The following is a 26,441-nucleotide window of genomic DNA, read 5'->3' as shown; positions in this document are numbered from 1 at the left end:
CCGCATCTTTTATGCTTTCTTGGTGCACCCCCTTGTGGTCTCTGTGCGCAGTCTTGTTCTAGCCAAGCCTTAATTGTTGTAGTTAACACTAGAGGGATTTGACCACCAGGCCGACTGGCGGTGGAAATCAGCTGTGGGAAAACTTCAGTCCTCAGGGGAGGCGCTAGCCCAGCCCTTGCCTGAGGCGATCGGCAAACGGCTGTGCGCAGGGTTTGGGCGGGGCGGGCTCAACAGGGCGGGGGGGGAGGGAGCAGCTATGGCCGCTCTCAGTCCGTCCCCAAGGGCTCTGCCTCTCTGTCCCAGCAATCGCTGCAAACCTCGGAGGGGCCGTAGCCAGACAGTCCCGCTTCTCCCGTTTGAGTCTGGGTCCCTAGAGACTCGCCCGGATCTGTAGCCCAGAGTCTGAGACTCGCTCCTGATTGAAAACGACAATCTCGCCCTCAGCCGCCAGCCCGCTTTGCGCGCGCACCCTCACCACCGCACCGCCGTACCTTTAAATTTTCCACACTGCGCCTCCGCTGAGCGTCGGAATGCTGTTGTTTTTGCTTCTAGTTGAAGAGACTCTCCTCAGCCAGCCTTCCCGTGGTTCTGGTTGATGTCCGCTCCGACTTTTAGTTGTATTTTTGAAGTGGTTGTCCACGGCGGCAGTCTCCGGTGTTTACCTATGCCGCCATCTTCGATTCTGGACGCTTTTGAATTTAAAGGAGCTTCTGAAAGCTTTATTTACTCTTTCAGTGTAGTAATCTGAATTCTCCCCCAATTGATTTTACCAGCATTAACCAGCTTAATTGTGATAAAACATTTGTTTGCACACATCATTCCTCCATTCTAGACTACCACTGCTAACAGAATATTGTAGAGATCTCTTAGACTACCATTTAAGATCTTTTGCTGTCAGGCTAAGGTGTAATTCTGAAAATCATGCCTACTTGTCACCTTTGTCATTCATTTATTTGTCATCCAACCTGGATTTTGTTTTTATTTAAAGGCTGTTGAAGTCCTACTCATTTATGAAGCCTGCTCACCTACACCAGCCCCCACATGCAGTGACTTCTATCCTCTCTCACTCATTAGCACTTACTATATGTTGCCTGGCATTGAGACCTATCTTTGATAGATCTCATCTAGACTGGGATTTTTTTTTAGAGCAAAGAATATATATTATATTACTTCATTATAAACCCCTTCCTCCCAGTACCTTTGTTAATCTCTTCTACTGAGTTCTCCATGAAAGATTAATTTAACACCTGAAAAGGCATAGCTATATCATTCACTCATTGATTTATTTAATTGTTGAAAGAATATATTTTAATTCCTACTATATGCCAAGCACTGTGCTAAGACCTGGACTACAACACAGAATAAAATGGACATGATCCTTGCCCTACAGAACTTACATTCACTGTGCCTAATATTTTCTGCCCAACTACTTCGCTTCATATCTATTTCATTTTAAGAATATATGTATATAACATAAAAGAATGTTTGATCTTTTATTTATTAGCATTTCTCTCTATATAACTTGTTACCAAGAATGATGAATGCAAATTTATCATATTTTTTAAATACTCAGTTTACTCAGCTCCAGCGTGTGCTCTTGCCTTTGAATAATCCCTTTAAGCTGAAAAAATGTTTAAAAAATTATCATAAGAAATTCTTCTTTCTTTTTTTGTAAACCTAGTGTTCTTTTGGAGAATAACAAAGTTTGTGATTTCTCAGCACTTCTTAAGTCTGGTCAGAAACTTTTACTCAAAAGGTGGATGAAAGTATATGATCATATCAGGGATTACTTTGACCTTTTCTATATTCCATGTTTTGATTAGCTGGCTAGTCTACTCACATCCCATTTACAGACAAATTGTGGAAGGCTTGAATGACAAGCTAAAACTATATGGAATAATGAAAAGGTCATGCAATTTAGCCCATAACCACAGTATTGAAAATATATGACAAGTCATTATCACACTTAATTCCCACAACAAGGACTATGCTGAAGATAGGAAATTATTCCAATTAAAATATTCTTGTTTCATTCTGAAGGCTGAGGTGGCAAAGATCAAATGGCCTCTTGACTCCTTTTTTATAATAACTTAATAAGTTAGAAAGAAATTGTAATTGAATTAAATAAGACAAAAAAAGAAGTAACAAGCTCTTTTGACTTGAGAGCCCATCAGAGAGCGAATAATATAATGACTTTTCTAAAAATTCTAATTATACATGAGTAAGACAGATTCAGCTACAAAACCAATTCAACAGCCACCCCATGCTCTCTTTTTATCTACAGCATAGCTGTCAGTCAGATGGGAACTCCATTTATTTCCATGGAAATGAAGGCAGTGAATTTAATTTTGCAACCACCCGGGATGTAGATCTTTCTACAGAAGATATTCAAGAGCAGTGGTCAGAAGAATTTGAGAGCCAGCCTACAGGGTAAGTAATTGTTATCTCTCATGCTGTGTAGAGCACTTACATTTATTCCACTCACATATTTTAAATGCATATTGTTAAATAGCAAAGCATAGCTAAATCAATACGATGATTCTTAGAACAGATAAGGGTTACATTTAACCTAAATATTTTTATTAGTAACAACTATTTTTATGCATATTAAAAATTGGTAATTGTAAATACCTTTTATCTTCGGTTGAAACACATATTTTATCTTTGTTTATTCAGCTTTTACTGGGAGAAAGTATTTTTTTTCAAATTATAGAATATAAAATTGTTTCACTACTATACTGAGACTTTCGGTTGTCTCCATGAAATCTGAGGTTTATTGATGTGATTATCTGATTTTTTATGGCTCTGGTCTTTAAAAGTTGTTGAGAGGGTAAAATTTATCTTTGAGATATTTGTAAAGGAGGAATATGGGGTTGAGATTGCAGTAGAAGAGAAATGAAGCTATGAGAGTGTTTTGGTGGCAGTATTTTCTGACCATTCTGAGATATGTGCCTTCTTCTGGGTCCTATGTTCTAAGATATCTCCTATTAATCAAGCAGCATTTTCATAAGTTCACATTTAAAAATACTAATAGGTTCAGAAAATCAAAATTTATAAGGTAGTGTAAGTGGGGAAGAAAGTCTAGAAATTTCCTGGTTCTCACCTAGCTTTGTTTTTGCAATAAATACATGTAATCAGAACACCAGGTCCCATTGTTTAGTATATGTTTTCTAATACTGCAGTGAGGATAAATGAAATAACACTAAATGTAATTTCATAGTGAATATGAAATAGCAGTCATTTAATTGTTAGCTGTGAGAAGCTTTTCCATAACACATCTGAGATATAGTCTTGTCTCTCTGATCACAACAAGTTAAATCAAAACTGGATGGAACATGTAAGTGCCAGAGTGGCAAGAAGGCCAATATTGCTCTCTTGGGCTCCCCACTTCCTGTGCATTGCCCAGGAAGTGCATTCAGGCCCAATAAGAGTGAAATCTGACCGGCAGCCTGAGCTGCCACTACTGCTGCTACTCCTTGGGGCCACATCGAGGTCTTTTCACTGCTGAAAGCTAGGTTTCTGTTGTGGCTGACAGCTCTGCTCTTTCTTGCCCCAGGGAAGTCTGTGGCATTGCCCGGCCACGGTGGCTCAGTGATTGAACATTGATCGACCTATAACCAGGAGGTCACGGTTCCATTCCTGATCAGGGCATAAGCCTGGGTTGGGTGAGGGTAGGCCTCTGAAGGAGATTGACACTTGGAGGGACCCCACCCCTTCGGGGCCTACCATTGACCTCTCTAGGCCTAGCACTGATGCTCAGGCCTCAGTCCACAAAATCCTCCTTCTCTTAGGCTCCTGTCACTCCAGTATCTCCTTGAGGGACCAGTAACTGCTGCTCCTCTTTTTCATCTCCAGGATCTACCCAAACATTAGGCTGCTGTTTTGTTGTAACCCTTACGCTACACAGGGCTCATTCCACTCCCCTCACAGACCAAAGGGCTCTGATGGGGTCCAGAACTTTGACAATGTACCCAAGGCATCTTTACCTACCTTCTGGAGATAAAGGATCCATCACCAGCATATCATTCTTTCTGACCCCAAACAAAGACCAATTCAAATACTCTTCCTAATTATGTAGTTTGACTGCCTATGGGGCGGGGGGGGGGGGGGGCGGGGGGGTCCCAGATTTTGAAGCAGAAGATATTTGCTGGTCTCCACTCCTTCATTTCTCCAAGCTCAGGCCACTCATTCAGCAGTAAAGAATCATCCTCTTCAGTGAGGGCCACATCTCAGTGAAACCCAGCCCTCTTCCCAGTAAAGCAGAGAAGCAATTTTCATTGTCAGTACTACCATATCCTCTCCCCTTCTCTCTCCCTCTCCTTCCCCCTCTCCAGTAAAACTTAGTCTTCAGTGCCACTTACTCCTTTTTATAAAATATATATCTTTATTGATTTCAGAGAGCAAGGGAGAGGGAGAGAGAGATAGAGACATCAGTGATGAGAGAGAATCATTGATCAGCTGCCTCCTGCATGATCAGGGATCAAGCACCCAACCCAGGCTTATGCCCTGATCAGGAATGGAACCATGACCTCCTGGTTCATAGGTCGATCAATGTTCAATCACTGAGCCACCATGGCCGGTCAATGCCACTTACTCTTATTGTTTTGAGGAGAGAGAAAATTTATTTTTACCTTTTTTTAATCTCCCACAATGCCCTTTTCCTCTATTTTTTTTTTTAGCTTGTAGTATCATGAAGTCCTGTTTATAAAGGAACAAAAGAAATCCCCTCTACTAGAAATCCCCCCACAGAAAACCCATTCATGAATTAAGCTTAGAAAGCAATTGATTTGCTATTAGGAGAAATTAAACATGTTTTTTAAAAATAATGTACTGGTCCAGAAACAGCTGGTAATATATAAATGTCAGTTAACAGATCAGACATTCCATGTTCACAGAGCACTAAATGATACAATATAATCTGTGGCTAAACTAAATCATCTTCCAAAACAAAACAAAACAAAAAGAACTAAAAGTATTTGTGCCTAAGAACTATATCATTTCACTCATATTTGGAAAATGAAACTGAAACTCACAAACACAAACAGCAATGTGGTGATTGCCAGAGGGAAGGGGGTAGAGGCAAAAAGGGGTCTTAATATAAGGTGACAGGAGAAGATTTGACTTTGGGGGGTGGGCACACAGTGCAATATACAGATCTTGTAACATAGAAACCCACACCTGAAATCTATATGTTTATGTTGACCAATGTCACCCCAATCAATTTAATAAATAATTATTTTTAAAAATAGAAGTATCTGTGCCTTAAAAAAAAAAAAGAGCTAAAATCAGTATGGACACAGAGGAACATCAGAGCAATTTCCATTCACTCTGTGACTCGGTGGTTTCAACTATGCCTTTGGACGTTCGTCTGGACTGAGGATGTATCAGGGATCAGTTACAGTTAAGAGGCCGATGCTTTCAAGCTATGGCATTGTCCGCAGGTTTCTTATCCAATAACATGGGATAATGTGCTTGACAAAAACACCTGTCTCACTCTAATTGGTACACAACTAATTCATCTAAGTTCTAAAAGTAGTTTATTCTCACACAACACCTTGGCTTATTTACAGCTCTTCCCCAAGGATATCAGGCCACACAGCCAGAATTACCTCACTATGCTCCCATCTGGTGCTCAGTTATTAAGATGGCATTATGTTGTAAAGGTATAAAAGGATGACAGGACCTAGTATATTCGGCGTTTGGGGTGATGATAAAAATGGTGGTTTAGTCTACCATTTAGTGGTGTGTGTATATGTGTGTGCCCCCTCCCCACACCCACCCAGTCCCAAATGCTATTTTATTGGTCTAGGAAAGAATGCTGCTGCTATAATAATTTTTAATCATAGCTTTGGGAGGAAAATTCTGTCACAAAATCAAATTAATTCGAAGCATTTTTAGCTATGGTAACAAAGGAAAACAGATTAGGACTCTGGTAGTGAAATTCTTGATGTGTTTTGTTTTTGTTCAGCCAGGTTTACAGAATACTTGTCTCGTTCTTCTCCTCAAGCATCTCCACCCACATAATTTGTCATTATAAGCTCACCTGCCTAAGTAGGTAGAAAACAGATGATATTTAGAGTAACCAGCTGAATTGATTTAATTCTGTAGCTTTGAGGTCAGTTTTTTAAGCAATTTTAAAATTAAATTATTTATATGGCTATAATATTTTCATCTCTTTTAACTGTTTCCCCCCATAAGAAATGTGGGAGAGAAAATAGAAGATGTGGTTCTCTCTAATAATATTTCCAAACCTTGCACCTGAATGGCTAGAAAAAAAGAAAGCTACTAAGTCATCATGACATTTTTTGGAACCCACTTTTCCAGATATCCCTGTTTTCCTACCATTGAATCAAAGAATTTGGTCTCAGATCACAAGGATGCGAGAAGTGTTTGCCTTTCATATCACAACGCTGTCCCAATGCCAGTGTCGTTGAGTTTAGTCTTTTAAAGTGGGATTTTAAAGTATTTTTTCTTTTTCCTAAAGAAGACACATCTGTTACTTCTTCAAGAGAGACACCTTAATAGATACACTGCTAATTTATGTCAGTCTTTCTGAACTGTGGCTTAACCTTACCAACACATCATTTAATTAGCAACCACCGTGGCTCACCTAGCTGAGGCTGTCGTCATGTGGGAGGGGGCTGTCTGGGAAATGCATTACTATAATATGGAATTTGTATACTTATCTTTCATTCCAAAAGCAAACATTGTATGTTTTTACTATTCAGATACCTCCACTCCACCACTTACCCCACCCCAGGCTTTTGCCACACTGTTGTCTGTGTCCATGGGTCATATATAGATGCATGTAAGTTCTTTGGTTAATCTCTCCCCACCCCACCCTCAAATACCTTTTTAAAATATCTTATTTTGTCGTCACCAGAGTATTCATGCTAAAGAGAGCAACTCCACCAGTGCAGTGAATATTAGAATAATTGAATCAGAACAGCATGTTCATCTTCCCCACCTGCCCCAAATCCTTGGAAGTTACAGAAAATGATGCTCTGGCTCAGTTGGTTGAATGTTGTCCCATGTACCAAGGTGGCTGGTTCAATTCTGGGTCAGGGCACATGCCTGGGTTGTGGGCTCGATCCCCAGTAGGGGGTGGGCAGGAGGGAGCTGATCGATATTTCTCTCCCTCTCCTTTCCTCTCTCTCTAAAATCAATAAAAAATATTTAGAAAATGAGCAAATGAATTTATAATAACACTATAAACCAGAAATTGTAGCCTTGTTGGATCAAGAATTAGGAAGGATTACACACACCAAAGAAAGTGAGAGGAGGAAGGGATTTGGTGGAAGGAGGAAACGATAGCCCAAGACACATGATCAGTAAGACCCTACAAAAGGTGTCCCAGTGCTGCTCCAGGTCAGGGATGCTGGGCTCAGAGCAGGATGGGATTCTGAGGTACTGCTGTGGTACCTGCCAAGCAGGTGAGCCCTCAGTACACCCACTTCCAAGCAGAGGCCTTTCCCCATGAGCAAGTAGTGAATGTGGACCCTTGGAATGGAAAAGTGGGGCAATGCCAGGGGACTGGAAACCTCAATGGGAATGCAGAGCCACCAGGGCAGTCTCCAGCCAAGGGCACATCTGCCTCCCCATCAATGGGTGCATATGCACCAAAACTAAGAGAGAATAGTAGAAACAGATGTAAGCAAATGACGCCAAATCATCAAATCTGAGTAAAATCAAGTCCAAACTAAAGAACTAAGAGCTGAGAAATTAGAAGTAGCTGACTATACAAATGAAGATTTTTATGAGAAGTATAATTAATATCCTCAGAGATCATACTGCATTTGTGAAATAAAAAGAGATCTTACAAGGAAAAATAATACGTGAGAAATAAAACTTTATGATTGTTAAAACAAACTTAAAGGATTTTCTCACCCTGAATATCAGTATAAATGAAGAGCAAATTAATGAGTTGGACATTTGAGTCTTGGGATATTCCCAAAACTGGAGTCATTAGATTAAAAAAAAAAAAAAAGGAGATATAAGTTATGGGGGGGGGGGGATTAAAGAGCAAAATAATTGGACTTCTAACATTAGAAATAATAGGACATCCAGAAGGAGAAATCAGAGGGAATATGTAGAATGAAATATTCAAAGACTATTTATTATTGAAGGAAAGTTCCTGAGATTTAAGAAAGAAGAAGGAAGAAAAAAAAACCTCTGAATCAAAATTGTCAGCAAAATGAATGGAAAAATACCCAGTCCTAGACCATCTGAGTACAAACTTCAGAGTACCAATAAGAGAGAAGTCCTAAGAGCTTCTAGTTGAGATTCATTGTACTTTCCTTGGTAGCATTAAGCATAAGTTTTTAAAAATGAAGAAGTTATTTTAATTTCTGAGAGAAAATTATTTAGAACATAAAATTCTTCTCCAGAGAAATACCATTCAAGTCATAGGGAAAATAAAAACCTTTTCAATTGCATAAGGTTCAGAAAGTTTACCCTCTCTGGATGAATTACTGGAAGATGTATGCTTGGATATTAACAATAGAGGAAGATGAGAGATTCAAGAAAGAGTAGTGTACAAATAAAAAATTTAAGCTCGTCTTGCCAGTGTGGGTCAGTGGTTGAGCATCGACCTGTGAACCAGGAGGTCACAGTTCGATTCCCAAATCAGGGCACCTTCCTGGGTTGCAGGCTTAATCCCCAGTGTGGGGTGTGCAAAAGGTAGCTGATGGATGATTCTCTGTTATTATTGATGTTTCTATCTCTCTCTTCCTCTCCTTTCCTCTTTGAAATAAATAATATTTATTTTTAAATAAATCAATAGTATTTTTAAAAAATCAATAGAAAAAGTATCCTCGGGTGAGGATTAACAAAAAAAATGGGGGTATTTTATGCAACAGTATATCTGCAGCACTTTGCACAATGTTTGGCACATAATGAGCTATCCAAAAACTTAGAAATTAGTTGTTATCCCAACTATAATTACTATCAGTAATGGGATATGAGCAAAGTGGTGCTCAAAAAAATTTGCTCGTATTTATTAGTGATATATATAAGAAACACAAACAAAACTAAAAAGGCCAAGGAAACCCTTAAATAAACCAATAAGTAGGTCATTATGAAAAAAGACAATACTAGTTAAAATGATAATTGGATATTTTTTAAAACCCGGGAGGTGCTAAAATGGATCAGCGTAAACTTGTTGCAAGCTGTTAAAAGACACATATTACTTCTTGCTTGTTTTGTTTTTGACCTGGGTTCTAACATTGCTTTCTGTTTAAGCAAATTATTTTTATCTTTAAAGAATATAAATAGTAATTTGTCTAATTTAAAAAAGCTCTCTATATTAGCTACATATGGTAACCATTGTTCTGGAACTCCTTCATGTGAGTTCTAGATCCTTTTTAAATTTGCAGCACATTTTTGCACTTGGCAGTGCCATTCTTGAATTGGTTTTTCACTCCTTTCCCCTCTACAAACCAGCCATCCATATGAGCATCCAACTGGCTCCCTATCTGAGAGGACCTTCTTTACTGAAGTCAGATGGAAAAAGTGGATGAAATATTAATTCATCTGAAGTGCTTTGATTCCTGGCATCCTGGGTCATTAGCCAGTGATAGGATTTTTCTGTTGAAAATGTCAGAGTAGGTTGCTGGCACCAAAATGTTCATATGCCTACTTCATATGTCTTTGTTTTCCATATTCCCTCCTTGGTAGTGCACCTCCTCAACACTGGCCACCAAACAGTCCTGAATATCTAAGAGTTTATATGAAGGAAGAGCAGAACTCTCACACCTTCAGAACTTTAGCTTGAGGTTATCTGTGCTTTAGAACATATCCAGGGGCATTAGGGAATTGAGAATGTAATATAAATAATATAACTATCTATTACTATATTTTTAAATTCAATAATAGAAAAATGACTAAATATAGCTTGGCATGTGCATAATAAAATAATATCTGAAAGAAGAACAAAGTTGGAGGGATTACAATACCAGATATCAAACTGTATTATAGAGCCACTGTTCTCAAAACTGCCTGGTACTGGCGCAAGAACAGACATATAGACCAACGGAACAGAACAGAGAACCCAGAAATCAACCCAAGTCATATGCTCAATTAATATTTGACAAAGGAGGCAAGAGCATACAATGGAGTCAAGACAATCTCTTCAATAAATGGTGTTGGGAAAATTGGACAGATAATATGCAAAAAAGTGAAACTAGACCACCAACTTACACCATATACAAAAATAAACTCAAAATGGATAAAAGACTTAAACATAAGATGGGAAACCATAAAAATCTTAGAAAAACCCATAGGCAGCAAAATATCAGACATATGTCATAGCTATGTCTTTACCGATACAGCTCCTAGGAAAATGGAAACTAAGGAGAAAATAAACAAATGGGACTACATCAAAATAAAAAGCTTCTGCACAGCAAAAGAAACAATCGAGAAAACAAGAGAGCCCACTGCATGGGAAAACATTTGCCAATGTTACATCTGATAAGGGTTTAATCTCCAAAATTTATAGGGAATTCATACAACTTAACAAAAGGAAGATAAACAATCCAATCAAAAGATGGGCAAAGGACCTAAATAGACACTTTTCAAAAATGGACATACAGAAGGCCAAGAGACTTATGAAAACATGCTCAAAGTCACTAATCATCCGAGAAATGCAAATCAAAATGAGAATGAGGTACTATCTCACACCTATCAGAATAGCTATCATCAACAAATCAGCCAATGACAAGTGCGGGCGAGGATGTGGAGAAAAAGGAACCCTCGTTCACTGCTGGTGAGAATGCAGACTGGTGCAGCCACTGTGGAGAACAGTGTGGAGTTTCCTCAAAAAATTAAAAATGGACCTCCCATTTGACCCAGTAATTCCACTTCTAGGAATATATCCCAAGAAATCAGAAACACCAATCAGAAAGAATATATGCACCCCTATGTTCATAGCAGCACAATTTACAATATCTAAGATTTGGAAACAGCCTAAGTGCCCATCAGCAGATGAATGGGTAAAAAACCGGTGGTACATCTACACAGTGGAATACCACACTGCTGTAAAAAAGAAAGAACTGTTTCCATTTGCAACAGCATGGATGGACTTGGAGAGCATCATGCTAAGCAAAATAAGCCAGTCAGAGAAAGATAAATATCACATGATCTCACTCGTTGGTGGAATATAATGAACAACATAAACTGATGAAAGAAAATAGATCCAGAGATATAGAAGCATCGAACAGACCATCAAACTTCAGAAGGAAGGCAGGGGAGGGTAGAGGGTGGGGGTGGGGGGATAAAGATCAACCAAAGAACTTGTATCCATGCATATGAGCATGACCAATGGATGCAGACAATAGCGGGGTGGGGGCATGCGCTGGGGTGGGTGGGAGTGGGCGGGGAGAGGTCAATGGGGGGAAAAGGAGACATATGTAAAACTTTCAACAATAAAGAATTTAAAAAGCATATATTATCTGGCCTGTTTATATAGAGCCAATATCCTGGAAAATGTGTGCATTATTAATGTGAGTGAAAAAGGGCAGAATATAAAAACATATATACAATATTATCACAACTATCTGAAAATATACATATAGAATATTAGAAGTAAATACACTAAAATATTAATTGTGCTTGTGCTTGTCTCTGGAATAGTGTGATTGTGGGTGATTTTTTTCTTGTACTCTTTATATTTTCCAATTTTTCAATAATGAGAATATTGTTATCATAATAAAAACAAATAGAGTTTCTTTCTTTAAACTTCAAAAATATTTCCAACTGTACTTTTTTAGAATGACTTATGCAGGTGTCCTTTCAAGGCCTTAGACTTCACTTGTGTGAAGAGTCTTTCCCTAATTAAAAAAATAAAAGTAAAAATGTCTCCTACATAAGACAGAATACCCAGAATTCCAACACACCACCAAGATATAGAAAAGATGCCAGAGGCCATACAAGACTTGTCCTGGGATCAAACTTCCATTCCCATCTTTGGCCTTGCTGTCTTTTTTCAAATGGTGAGAGAGAGTAATCTCTGAACCGCTGGCTTATTTTTAGTTCCCTCCAACTTCCAGTCCTACAGTCCTATTCCACTACCATCCATACCCTATTAAGATATCTGCTGTATAAATTTGCTCTGAAGGGCCCTTTCAAGAAATATATTTTAAAACAGCTCATCTAGAATTATAGAAAAAGATTTGAGCACAGACAGTGGTTTCCTCAGGTCAGCCATAACTTAGTGCCTAATAGATGATTTAATAAAGAGAGCAAAGTGCAGACTATTAGTTACATATTTTAAAGACATTGCTTGCAAAGTGGGACACGCCTGCAACTGACTCAAAATGTCTTTCTTAAAAGTTAATGCTATCTAGTGGAATAAAATTAAGACAAAATTAATATTAAATCAAATCAAACAATTTTATATTGGACTCCTTGTTCCAGAGAGATAGTATCAAAGAATCTTATATATAACCTCTGAAAATCAAAACTGCATATAGACCAAAAAAAAAACAAAAAACAATCTCCATTATAGCCCTTTCCATGTAAATTGATGCTTTTAGTAAAAATGGGCTTCAAAATTATTTAGAACTCTTTAGAACAGTTTGAGCATCTTCTTGTTATCCTATCTAATAAAAGAGTAATATGCAAATTAACCATCACCCCATCACAAAGGTGGTGGTGGCCACGGGGCTGAAGTGAGCAGGAGGCTTCGGTTGCCCCCGGCAATGGAGGAAGCCAAGCTTCCCACCTGCCCTGGCCAGCCCTGGGCTCTGCTCAAGGCTACAAAGTTTCAATTATAGAAGATAAATAAATCCCAGATACTTGCTTCCAGCTGGCCTGGCCTCCGCTCAAGGAGGGGCTGGGAACATGGGTTGCCAGCGGCAACCCAGGCTTCGAGCAGGACCAAGGCTACAAAGTTTTAATTATAGAAGTTAAATAAATCCCAGATACCTGCTTCTAGCCTGCAGCCGTGGCCAGCCTGAAAACGGCCCTCAGCCCCTCACCCAGGCCAGCCACACACTCCCATGGGGTGAAGGTCCCCACTGTGGGGCTTGACCAGCCTGCAAACAGCCATCAGCCCCTCACCCAGGCTGGCCAGGCCCCCCAGTGGGGACCCCCACCCTGAAAAGGGTGTGACCAGCTGCAAATAGCCATCAGCCCCTCACCCAGGCTGGCTAGGCATCCTAGCAGGACCCCCACCCTGATTCAGGACACCCTTCAGGGCAAACCAGCCGTCCCCCACCCATGCACCAGGCCTCTATCCTATATAGTAAAAGGGTAATATGCAAACTGACCCTAACAGCAGAAAGACTGGTAATGAGTGGTCACTATGACACACACTGACCACCAGGGGGCAGATGCTCAATGCAGGAGATGCCCCCTGGTGGTCAGTGCACTCCCACAGGGGGAGCTCTGCTCAGCCACAAGCCAGCCTGATGACTGCCAGCACAGCAGTGGTGGTGGGAGCCTCTCCTGCTTCTTCAGCAGCACTAAGGATGTCCGACTGTAGCTTAGGCCTGCTCCCCGCTGGCAAGTGGACATCCCCCGAGGGCTCCTGGGCTGCCAGAAGGATATCTGACTGCCAGCTTAGGCCCGAGGGGTCTCAGACTGCGAGAGGGCACAGGCCGGGATGAAGGACCCCCCGAGTGCACAAATTTTTGTGAACCGGGCCTCTAGTTTTCTATAAAGTATTCCCTCTGTCCAACGAGAAGAATGATGTTACCCCTGGTTAGAATCCTTGTCACAAAATACTTATAAAGCTGAAGAGGGATTTTAGTTAAGTTTATAATTCTAGGTCTGTGAATTGAAGATATATTGGCAATCTAAGTTAACATTGTATTAAATGGATCATGTTTTACAGACATGTTTATTTAAAGCAAACCCTACTTGACCATGCAAATAATATAAATTTATAATAAATTTACTGACCCATATAGATCGTGGCCAAAATCTCAATATGAAAGACCAATAGATAGATAAAACACAGTCTTTCAGCTAAGTACCCCCTTGCTGAAAGATATTTAAGCAAAAACATTTTCCATATTGTACTGCAACCTTATCCAGGATTGTTTCTCTGCTTATTCTAGTATGAAAAAAATACTCATTATAAATTAGACATTTCTTTTAATTGCTGTTTTCACTTATTTTAAAACAAAAATAGCACTATATTTTATAGGGAAGAGGGAGGGGCAGGAAACTAAACATTGATTGAGAATATAATGTCCCAGACAATACATTATTTTTTCTAACATTCTCAGTGCAGGTTATATTTTGGTCTTATTAGTGAGAAAACTGAATGCTGTCTGCCATTCTAAAGCCAATATTTTCATTCATGTTAATTCTGCAAGAGTGTAAGGAAACATAATATCTACACTAATAAAAGAGAAACATGGTAATTAGCGTACGACCGCTACCCTTCCCATTGGCTAATCAGTGAATATATACAAAGTAACTGTCAGCCAAGATGGCAGCCGGCAGCCAGGCAGCTGATGCGAACAGGGAGGCTTGCTTCCTTCAGTGACAGAGGACTCCAACGTCCCCGCCGGCCTCTGAGCTTCAGTTGGAAACATAGTAACATTTATAGAAGATAAACAAAACTCCAGAAACCTCCTGCCAGTCAGTTGGGATCTCAGAGCTGGAGTCGCAACATTGTTTCGAATACAGAAAACAAAGGCCAGAAACCTGCTTTCAGCCGAGCCTCAGAGAGAAAGCCGGCTCTCAGCTCCAGTGACAGCCATAGGAGGTAAATAAATGCCAGAATAAAAAAAAAGAAAAAAAGGAGAGGTTTGGAGCTCCAGTCGCCCGCCAGCCTGAAAACGGCCCTCAGCCCCTCACCCAGACTGGCCAGGCACCCCAGTGGGGACCCCCACCCTGAAGCAACAAGATGGCGGCTAATTTGCATACTGAAGGCAGGCGGCAGCAGGCAAGGCTGTCTGCGTTCTGGGACCCGGATCTGTGACCCTGCCGGGCGGGATCAGCGGAACCGCAAGGCCTCCCGGCACTGAGATCAGCGTGACAGGGGGCAGCACCCCAACCCCCTGATCGCTCTGCAGCTCTGTGTGTGACAGGGGGCAGCACCCCAACCCCCCCCCCCCACGGGCCCTGCTCTATGTGAGACGGGGTAGAGCCATACCTCCCCATCGGCCCTGCCCTGAGTGTGACAGTGGCGGCGCCCCAACCTCCTGATTGGCCCTGCTCTGTGTGTGACAGGGGGGAGCTTCCCAAACCCCTGATTGACCCTGCTCTGTGTGACAGGGTACGGAGCCCCAACCCCCCTGATGGTCCCTGCTCTGTGTGTTACAGGGGGCAGCGCCCCAACCCCCTGATTGGCCCTGCTCTTTGCGTGGCAGGGTGTGGCGCCACAACCTCCCCATCGACCCTGCCTTGAGTGTGACAGGGGGCGGTGCCCCAACCCCCCAATCGGCCCTACCCTGAACGTGACTAAGGGTGGCATCGCAACCTCCCCATCCACCCTGCTCTGTGCATGACAGGGGGCGGCGCCCCAACTCCCCAATCAGCCCTGCTCTGAGCCCGACCAGGGGCTGCACCTAGGGATTGGGCCTGCCCTCTGCCACCCGGGAGCAGGCTTAAGCCAGCAGGTCATTATCTCCCGAGGGGTCCCAGACTGCGAGAGGGCACAGGCCAGGCTGAGGGACCCCCATTCCCACCCCCACCCCCCCGTGCACAAATTTTTGTGCACCAGGCCTCTAGTCTATATATATAAAAGCGTAAGCGACCAGTATGACTAAATGACCAGAATGGCTGGTCGACCAGTCACTATGATGTGCACTGACCACCAGGGGGCATACACTCAATGCAGGAGCTGCCCCCTGGTGGTCAGTGCACTCCCACAGTCAACCTCCCTTGGCCCCTCCCCCCGGCCGACCAACTTCCTGCAGCCCCTCTCCTCTCCTCAGCCGTCCAACCTCCCACAGTCCCTCCCCCTTGCCGATTGGCTCCCCTGATAGGTCCCGATCAGGGGAACGGCCAGCCAACCTCCCGGAGTCCTTCCCTTCACCTGGCTTGCCCCCTGATAGGCTTCAATTGCCGGCCAGGCCAAGGGACCCCCAGCCATGCATGAATTCATGCACCGGGCCTCTAGAGTATAATAAAAACCTGAAATAAAATTGAACTTCAGTGAAATACAGTAGAACCAAATGAAGAAAGTAATTTTTGAAATGCAGTACCTGCAGGGAAGCCTTCAAATAGAGCTCATCCTTTACCTTCACCTAAGCTGTCTGCTAGAGGGAAAGCCTACCAATGCAGTGGATGTGGAGAAGCTTTCAGTCAAAGCACACCCCTTGCTAGACATCACAGGACTCATATTGGAGATAAACCTCATGAATATAAATTAATGTGGAAGGGTTTTTACCTCTGGTACATCCCTTATTAAATATCAGAGAACTTATCCCAAGTACAGACCTTATGGATATCAATCTCAGAGAATTTATTCAATCTCAGACAATTCATAGTAGATTGAAAACCTATGAACTTGGCAAATGTGGGATCTTATAGCCAGGCTTTATTCCATATCTTAGTTCAAACCTAAAGTTGCAAACTTGATTTAATATATTCTGAAAAATATAATAAAACAATTTTTCATAGATCTATCACCTTTAGAACCATTTATGCCAATAAAAGTAGGAAAAAATGTAATGAAAATATAAGACCTTTATTGCCTATGTTAATAATCTTAGTATTTTCATCAATCTATAATGAGATCATTTAAATTTTCATTCTGAATTATAATACATATAAATTAAATGCCTTTTTAATTTATTTCTATTTGGATATTATTTGCATTTTTAAAGCAAATGTTTAAAATAAAAAGTCCCCCTTGCATATCACATTTCCTACAGTTAAAATGTTGGTATCGTATATAATAAAAGGCTAATATGCAAATTGACCAAACAATGGAATGACCGGTTGCTATGACAGGCACTGACCACCAGGGGGCAGATGCTCAACCCCGGAGCTTCCCCGTGGTGGTTAGTGCACTCCCACAGAGGGAGTGCCGCTCAGCCAGAAGCCGGGCTCATGACTGGCAAGCACAGTGGGGTTGGCGGGAGCCTCTCCCGCCTCCACAGCAGCGCTTAGGTTGTCCAACTACCAGCTTAGGCCCATCAGTCAGACATCCCCTGAGGGCTCCCAGACTGCAAGAAGGTGCAGGCTGGGCTGAGGGACCCCCCGAGTGCACGAATTTCGTACAACGGGCCTCTAGTGTGTGGTGTGTGTGTGTGTGTGTGTGTGTGTGTGTGTATGTATTCATTCATACTTTTCTCTGACTATACCAAAATGAGAAACTGACCAGAATTCCATTTTTTATCTAACAACCCCTATTAATACTAGTAGACAAAGAATATTGTAATAAATTTTTTATACTTGTTAAAGTATTTCTGAAATAAAAATTCCTAAAATGAAATTTAGAGAATCAGACATGTATGTATACATATACATATATATAGGGTGTCCCCCAAAAATGTATGCACACACTTTGAATAATTATAAAGGCAGTGTTTATTAAAATACATTTCATTTTCAAAATTGAGATATCAGCTGTTAAAGTGTGTATACATTTTTTGAGACATTTATGTACACTGGCCAGATTATTATGACCACCTGACGTTTGTAGGAAAATTAGCTATAATTTCGCGATGAAGTTGCTAGAGGGTCAGACCATTATAAATAGGGAAGCAGGTTGTTTACCACGACAGTAGAAGTGATTTTTTTCTGAAGATATGGGTAAACGCGATTTAACAGCCTTTGAATGTGTATATATACACTGAGTGGCCAGATTATTATGACCGGCCACATTATTATGACCACCCCATCAGTACTTCGGTGGGCCACCTTTTGCCTTCAATACTGCGGTGATTCTTCTTGGCATTGACTCCACGAGATGTTAAAAGGTGATGCGAGGAATCTGACACCATGCCTGATGAATAGCACTGTCCAGTTCTGTGAGATTTGATGGTTGTGGAACTAGCTGCCTGATGGCTCTTTTAACTTCGTCCCACAAATGCTCAATTGGATTGAGACATGGTGATTGTGGGGGCCACCTAAGCAAGGTAAAGTCTCCCTCATGTTCTTGAAACCACTCCTGCACAATACGAGCACCGTGGCATGGCGCATTGTCTTGTTGGAAGAAGCCATCTCCATTGGGATATGCCATCAACATGATAGGATGAACTTGATCAACAATAATACTTAGGTATGTTGTGCTATTCAGACGTTTATTATGATCTGGCCCTCTAGCAACTTCAGCGGGAAATTATAGCTAATTTGCCTACAAACGTCAGGTGGTCATAATAATCTGTCCACTCAGTGTGTGTGTGTGTGTGTGTGTGTGTGTATAGTATATATGTAATTTTTTTATAGTTACTGCCAAATTTCCCTTCAAAGATATATATATATAAAATCCTTTTTTTAGGCCCATGAAGGAAAATTTTGTTTAATTTTAGCTTTATTAAGATATAATTTAAATTGATGTATAATTTATTGAGAAATTTACAATTGTAAGCTAGTTAACATGTACATCATGGTGATCTGATATATGTACATATTGTGAAAGGGTTTCCTCCATTTGTCAGTTGACACATCATAGCCTCACATATTTATCTTTTGTTATTTTTTGGTAAGAAAATTTAAGTTCTACTCTTTCATATCATTCTTAAAAGTATTCATATTTGAGCCGATTAAAGCAATTTTATTCTAAAACCATTCCAAAACAGCTGATAGGGGGAATCATCAGCTTTCCAATGAAGAAACTGCTTACAAAAATATTTCTCTTTCTTGACATAAAAAGTAGAAAGTTGTAGTTTAAAAATGCAAATTAAATATTATTGTGATCTTGCTACCTCCTCTAAGGGAAAAAAGTTGCCTTAAGGCATTTTATTGATTATGAAACTTTTTTCTGTGTTCCAACTTCATCCCACTCTATAATAAATAATAGATACCGCTGTTTTTATAATAAGTAATTTGGGGACTTTATTTTTAGAATTAGTCATCAAAGGATAAATATAAATTGCTATGTTGTACAGAGCTCTCCCCCGTAGGCAGACATTTCTTCAAATGCAGTTCACATAGAACCACATTTCCTTGGAGAAAACATAATTTAAACCGTAGAGAACTAACACTCCTTTTCAGGGAAATGCTCATGCCATCCTAGATATGGCTAACATTGTAGAGCTCTTCCAATGCCACTGCTGGCCTCAAAGATTTAGTTGTCATTTACTTTCATTTAATTGTTAAATTAGGAGAGATTCATAGATCATATTGTTTTTTGTAACTGGAATTAATCACAGTTTTGCAACCTTACATCAGAAGTCTAAAGTCCAAAAGTGAAAGGCCCTCCCCATGCCCTTCAGTGGTTGATGGAGGTCCGGGATCCCCTTAAGGGTACTTTGCCTTCAGCTAAGTTCAAGCCAGTGTTTATACGAATTCATAAATGAATGAGCTTGTGCTACAAAAGGCTTCTTCTGAATTTTTTAATAAATGTAAGATAATTTATTCAAAGTGATGAGACTTTTACAAAATTATTTTTCAGATTTCTCTATGCTTCTTTCTCTTCAAAGTGGACTAAACTTTGCATTTCACTTGATTATAAATATTTGGGTTTCTAAAGAAAATAACTTCACTTTATTAACTTCCAATAGATAGTGGAAAAAATAAAGACCAATGTAGAGTAAAACTGGAATATGTTGGACTTTAAAGTTTGAAAAGAAATATACAGTCTGAATTATATCTCACACAACTCTGTGGTAGAGGTCATGAAAATCACCCATTTATATTAATCTAGAAGTTATTCACTTACAACTATTAATTAAGAGAAGACTACTAATCTCAGTTCTCACTTGAATAAAAAGTTCTTTTAGTCCATGTCAATGCCATCTTTTTAATTTAATTTTTAACTTTTAAAATGCTCTAAAATATTTAAATGCCTAAAAGCAGCCATCATAGGCATCATTTGTGACCTTAACTTCTTTTGTAGATCAGTAGGCTCAGTGGTTTAATTGTGATAAATGAAGATCAATGAACCAATGTGAAATTTTCTTGTATGAGTCAAAAGAGGTTCCTGGTTAATTGACAGTGGTCAAGTACTATTAAGAGCTTCCTCGAAGTTATTTATTGTGTTCCTAAATGATTGAAGTAATCAATTTAAATGCAAAATAATAGGCATTTTCTCAACATTTTGATCACAAACCTATTATAAACTGGAATAGTTCAACATAATTGTCCTGACACAGTATCCTCTTTAGAAATGTAACTACTAAAATAACAGTGAACCGAGAATCACAACATCTCAGTTTCAGAACCAAACTGGCAGTTGCCCTTCGGCAAGTCACTTACCTCTGTGTGCCCCAGTTTTCTCCATCGTAGGCAAGTTAGTTGTGTGACTAACAATGGCAAAATTAGACATGACCAGAAATAAATTCTAAGGAGAAATACGAGTTTTTATATAATATGTTATTCTCTTCTACATATCCAAATGCCTGTTTGACAAGACCCAGTTTAAATCACATATCCTTTTTTTGCCAGATATTACATAGCTTTTCTTTTTATAATTTTTAATGTGGAAAGCACCACTTGAGTACTTGTGACATTATGATACTGTTTTTTATGGTCCTCTGTTTTCTTATTTGATTTCCCACCTCAAATATAAGCACTTCGAGAATAAAGACTATCATTTAGTAGACACTCTATACATAGTATTGATTAAATTTATCCTTCTAAGGAAAAAAACATAATTGTGAATAGAGTGGGTTTAAACGTTTGTTCATTATCAACAGACTGACAAATATCAGAGGGAAGAGGTTAATCAAAGAACTTATATACATTTATGCATTATCCATAGACACAGACAATAGTGCAGTGAAGGCCTGGGGAGGAGGAGGTACGGTGGGGTGGAGGGGGTCAATGGGAAAAAAATGGGAACATCTATAATACTTTCAACAATAAAGATAAATTTTTCAAAAGTTTGTTCATTATCTAAAATCTGTAGTACCGCATTTTGTTTCAGAATTATCCACTACTAAGTAAATGTTATTCATAAAAAAGAATGGATTCTACTCTTTAAAGCTTCTAATTCTTAATGATTCTCATTTTTTTTTAAAGGTGGGATATCTTGGGTGCTGTCATTGGTACAGAATGTGGAACAATAGAATCAGGTTTATCACTGGTCTTCCTCAAAGACGGCGAGAGGAAATTATGCACTCCGTACATGGACACTACCGGTTATGGGAACCTGAGGTTTTACTTTGTTATGGGTAAGTACATTTTGAACAAATTTCATTGACCTAGGGCAGATTCAAAGCCAGCACCTCTTCCTGAGGAAGTAAGAGTGTTTCTTGTCTATAGTATAAAATCAAGTTCAGGAAATATGAGTTCTACTGATGGAGCAAAATCCTGTGATGCTCACACCTGCTTCAGACAAGCCCTGCTGGAATCATCCTGTAAGAGAGCTAGTCCTGGCATGCTATGACTGGGCCTGAAGACAAGATGCCATCATACCTTCCTCACCGCTTCCTCGATGGTCAAGCTGAAAAGGGCCTGAAGACAAGATGCCATCATACCTTCCTCACCGCTTCTTCGATGGTCAAGCTGAAAAGCCAATGGGAAAGAACTGAGGACAAAGTCACTGCCTTGTCCAAAGCCCTAGCTTCCAAAAAACAACAATCTAGCTGAGTCATTTGTTTTCACGGAGCATCCTTTTTTTTATTATGGAAGCCACGAAAAACAAGCAAACAGGTTTATAATACTTTATAGTGCTTTATTATTCTCTACTTTCTAATAGGTTGGCAAACACATGAAAAAGTGTTTATAAGACGGGTTTTTCTTCGAATTATTGTAGACCAAATAAATATTTAGAAGTTTGGAAAGATTCTCAAGGAGGATTTAAGGGGTTAAAATTTGTGACCTCTCAAATTGATCATTTTCGTCAACAACAGCCACAGTTGCATATTCTTTCATTGGATGTCATTCCAGAAATGTGAGTAGCTGTCACGTGCCTTCTTTTGTTGAATGACTGGAAAAGCACAGGCAACACCTGGAAGTTAGACAGGAAATAAACATTGTCAACCTTTGATCTTACTGACATAGATGTCAGTCCATCAGGACAAACAGGCCTCCGGAGTGTAGGCTTCAGCACTGGCTGTTTCTTCTCGTACATTCTGCGTTTCCTACAGTTCAGAGTGGAGCATTAAACTTTAGAGTGTAGCATGATCGCAAACACAAATGCCTGTGTGATGCTACCTCATTTTCAATAATGATCTGGTTGGTCAGAGGGAAGTTATATAAAATGTAGTAATGTAATGGAAGTTATATAAATATGTAAAATATAGTAATGTAATCTTCCTATCATAAAAATATCCTCACCTTGACTCTGAAATTATTTGTATATTTAAAGACCCAGAGCTTATTTCCTTTAAATAATTAGAATTTAAACTGGCTCTCATTTCATTGAGTGACTCCTGGGAAACCTTAAGCCGCCCCCCCCCCCCACCCCCAATTGCAATAAACATTTGATAGGACAGTCTAATGTAAGTATCTTCTTTTTATACCATTTTGACATCATATATTTGAAATCTTGATTTTTTTTCCCATTGTGAATCATAGTCAATCATAGAAATCAACTCAATTCAGTGCCATTACGTAAAGATTGTTGTCTTTATATGAGATTAAGTTATCTTTAATTCTTTCTCCTACAAAGCAGATTATTAGTGAATCAATTAAAATAATTTTGAATATGAGGTAAAAATTCAGTTGAATGAGCCCAAGGTACATTATCCCAAATAAAAGTATCTCCATTCAATTAAAAAAATTAATGACGTCCTGGCCAGTGTGGCTCAGTTGGTTGAGCATCATACCATGTACCAAAAGGTTGCTGGTTCAATTTCCGGTCAGGGCACATACCCAGGTTACAGGTTTGATCCCTGTCTGGGTGTGTGCATGGGGCAACTGATCAATGCTTCTCTCTCACATTGATGTTTATCTCTCCCTCTCCCTTCTTCTCTCTCTAAAAACATATATATTTTTTAAATTAGTGAATTCCTATTGAATTTAAAGAGCACTGAGCTAGGATATATGGGAAAAATGGTCCCTAACTCATAGTGTTCTTATCAGTGAGTTAATTAATACCTGAAAAGTCCTCAAAACAGTGCCTAATAGCCCTAGCCAGTTTGGCTCAGTGGAAAGAGCATGGGCCTGTGGACTGAAGGGTCCCAGGTTTGATTCCAGTCAAGGGCACATGCCCGGCTTGTGGGCTCAATCCTCAGTAGGGGGCTTGCAGGAGGCTGCAGTTCAATGATTCTCTCCCATCATTGCTGTTTCTATCTCTCTCTCCCTCTCTCTCCTCTCTGAAATCAATAAAAATATATTTTAAAAAACAGTGCCTAATAAATAGTTAAGACTCAATATATCTTTGTATTTTATTATAAAGATTACCTATACAGGTTTTGCCCACACATGCCATCTATGAGAGAGAATGCAGTGGGCTATGATGGAATGAAAATGCTGTGAAAGTGCAGGGGAAGCTCTGGGTGATTGGAGTGGACTAGGGTAAAGCTTCATGGAGATAGAGTTTGAACTTGGCCATGAAGGGTGGGCATGATTTAAATTTAAGGGGAGACATTAGAATCTAAGCCAACGTTTTGAGAAAAATCACAAGTAAAAACTACATGGCATGTTTGGAGCTGGGTCATTTTCCCAAAACAAATGAATGGAAAGACACACAATGGAGCTAGAGAAGCAAACTGGAGACAGAGCAGTGATTTTCTTTCATATCATACTAAGGAGTTTGAGTTCTCTTTTTCTAGGTATCATGGAGCCATCAGGTGTTTCCTGTCAGTTCTGTAAAATATTCTCATATGTGTTTTAGATAGATAATTCTGGAAGGAGTAGGAAGTAAAGACTGAAACAATGAGAAATTAGAAGACAGGAGGCCAGTCAGATAGGGTAGGGTTGGCAGATTTGGGGAAGGGAAAGCCTATTTAAATTTGAATTCCAGATAAACAGGGAATAATTCTTGTATAACTATTGTTCATGCAATGTATTTTATCTGACAACCCTAAGTTAGGAAGATATTGCACTAGTTCAAGCAACAGAGGAATTATGGCAGTGCTGGTGGTAGTATCGTGAAGGCAGAAATGAAGAATAAATAAAGAGAAGGAACCAACAGAAGTTCACACCCAGTTGACTGTGGGGATTATGACAACAGTATTGGAGAGGACGCAGATTTCTCTCCTGGATGACTGGAAGAATGGGCCATTTCCCAGATGGGAAATGTCAATAATGTAAATAAATAAAGAGTAAGTGTGGAGTAGACAAGGTCTTTATATTAGATATGTTAAGGTTGAGGCTTCTGGAAGGCCATATGAACGTAGAAATTCTACTAAGGATCTGAATCAGAGTTGAAAGTCATCAGCATACAGGTGATAACTGGAGCCACTGCATTTGCTATGTTCTCCCAAGAAGACAGCAAAGGACATGAAAAATTCTTAGGGAGGACACTCAGCGAGGTGTAGGTGGAAGGAAAAGAGTAGATAAAGAATACTGGGAGTGGACATAAAGAAATGCAGGAGGAAGGCATCATTCTACCCTAAAGGAGGGAGGGAAGAGAGTGAGTGGATCAGGGGTGAGATGCTGGAGAGGTGATCAGCAGTGTAGGGAATGCCACAGAGTGAGCCCACCAATGCCCCCATGGTATACAGTTAAAAAGTAATAAAGAACTGCTCCTTTAAGAAGTTCATCGGTAAACAGGAAAGAATGGGGTGTGGATCTTGAGGAGAAAGCAGAATCAGCAAAGGTGTTTTTTTAGGATAGACTATGGTCGGATATGGCAGTAGGGTAGGATAAGACTGGACCTATAGAAAAGACTTTAAAACTTTAGTAGCTGATGCAGAAGAAAGCAATATGGGAGGAGATTTAAGATAGGATAGACAGTTGATAAGTAATCCTGCATTAAACATGGCTCCTTCGGAAAATCAGTGGCTGATTGTTGATCTGGACCAGATTACATTCCCTTCCTCTCAGGACCTGCCTATTTGTTCTGCCTGGTTTCACCCTTGGTTCAGATCAATCTATGGTGACTACCATTTCTGGAAATGTTGCTCAATTTTCAAAATTTGATTCAAGGTATATTTCCTTTGTGTATACATTTACTTATTCAGCACAAATTCATTAAACAGCAGTATCTAACACTGTTCTGAGAGCCAGAATTAGTGAAGAAGACAAAAATACCCTAACATACATCATTCCTTTATTACTTCTTCAACAAAAAATTTATTGAGCATCTCCCTTATGCCCAGATCTTTTAGCCAACACCTATCTCTTTTCTGTGAATTTGACCTGCAGTTAAGGTACACAACACAATTTACTGCTAATTATTGTTCTTTCATGTATATTGGTCTTAACAAATTTTTTTCAGTCAGGGCTATGTCCTGCACACAACAAATAACGAAATAACTTTCCTAATATAAATACCCAAAAGCTACTTAAAACAGAATTTAAAATATTTTAAAACTGACTGTCCATCTTTTTTTATTGAAATCTTCTGTGCTTTAATTGCTGTACAAAATGCCCCTTGAGTCACACCTTTCTACAGCACATCAAAGCGTCTGAAGCTGAAGAAGAATCTGTGTCTTTCTGTAGGAGCTGCTGTCACTGAAACTTCACAGAACTGATAAATTGCCCCCAGAGGGATCTTTCAGATAAAGTCTGTCATCATTTTAAAGTCTTGGCTCCTTTTAGACTTTCTTATTCTGTCATTCTGAGCTGAATGAGCTCCCACGTGTGAAAGCAGGTGCAGTAAACAAACTGTTCTTAAGACAGCAGAGGAAATTCACAAGGAACAAATTAATGAAATTAGAAGAACTGATGGTTCGGTTCCTATGTCATTGGGTGTGGCGCTTTAAACCTTCACTGCCTGTAACTTTTCACATTTGATTGTTCTTTTTGGTAAGTCTTTAATATGTGCTCAGTAAGGAAGTTACATTTTTAAAATGGGAATTTAGTTTTCTTGTAGTCCTTTCTCCCAGAGACTTCCATTTAGAGTGGCTTTACTACCTCTGTAACATAAAGGTATGTAATGAGCCCTGACCAGGTAGCTCAGTTGGTTAGAGCATCATCCCCATACACCAAGGTTGTGGGTTTGATCCCCAGTCAGGACACCTACAAGAATCAACCAATGAATGCATATATAAGTGGAACAACAAATTGATGTTTCTCTCTCTCTCTCTTTATCCCTTCTTTTCTCTCTCTCTAAAATCAATAAGTAAATAAAAAGTTTTTGAAGAATTATATAATAAAATGCTAAAAATACAATATCAGATGTCAAAATCATAATATTTTCTTTACAGAATGAGGGCCACATTATTACTATATCTGGCTTCTCTGTTCTCAGTTCAGATTACTCAACTTAGTAAATATTTACAATATGCCAAGTTACATAGGTTAGCATATGTAACATGTCAGAT

The 26,441-nt window shown here is 39.7% G+C and overlaps 1 protein-coding gene across 2 annotated transcripts in view; it reads left to right on the top strand.

The window, feature by feature from the left end:
* RELN (reelin) overlaps positions 1-26,441 on the top strand; it is a 423,783-nt gene that overhangs the window by 243,536 nt on the left and 153,806 nt on the right. For both annotated transcript variants that reach the window (XM_070424598.1, XM_070424599.1), the window contains exons 11-12: positions 2,285-2,430; positions 21,085-21,236. In XM_070424598.1, the coding sequence (XP_070280699.1) occupies positions 2,285-2,430; positions 21,085-21,236 (298 nt within the window). The remainder of the gene's footprint in view (positions 1-2,284; positions 2,431-21,084; positions 21,237-26,441) is intronic.

Source organism: Myotis yumanensis, unplaced genomic scaffold (assembly GCF_028538775.1).
Source record: "Myotis yumanensis isolate MYYU_CA2020_CCGP unplaced genomic scaffold, mMyoYum1.0.hap1 SCAF_9, whole genome shotgun sequence".
Lineage (NCBI taxonomy): Eukaryota > Metazoa > Chordata > Mammalia > Chiroptera > Vespertilionidae > Myotis > Myotis yumanensis.
Note: the sequence above shows the minus strand (reverse complement) of the source record. Positions and strands in the feature narration are given on the sequence as shown.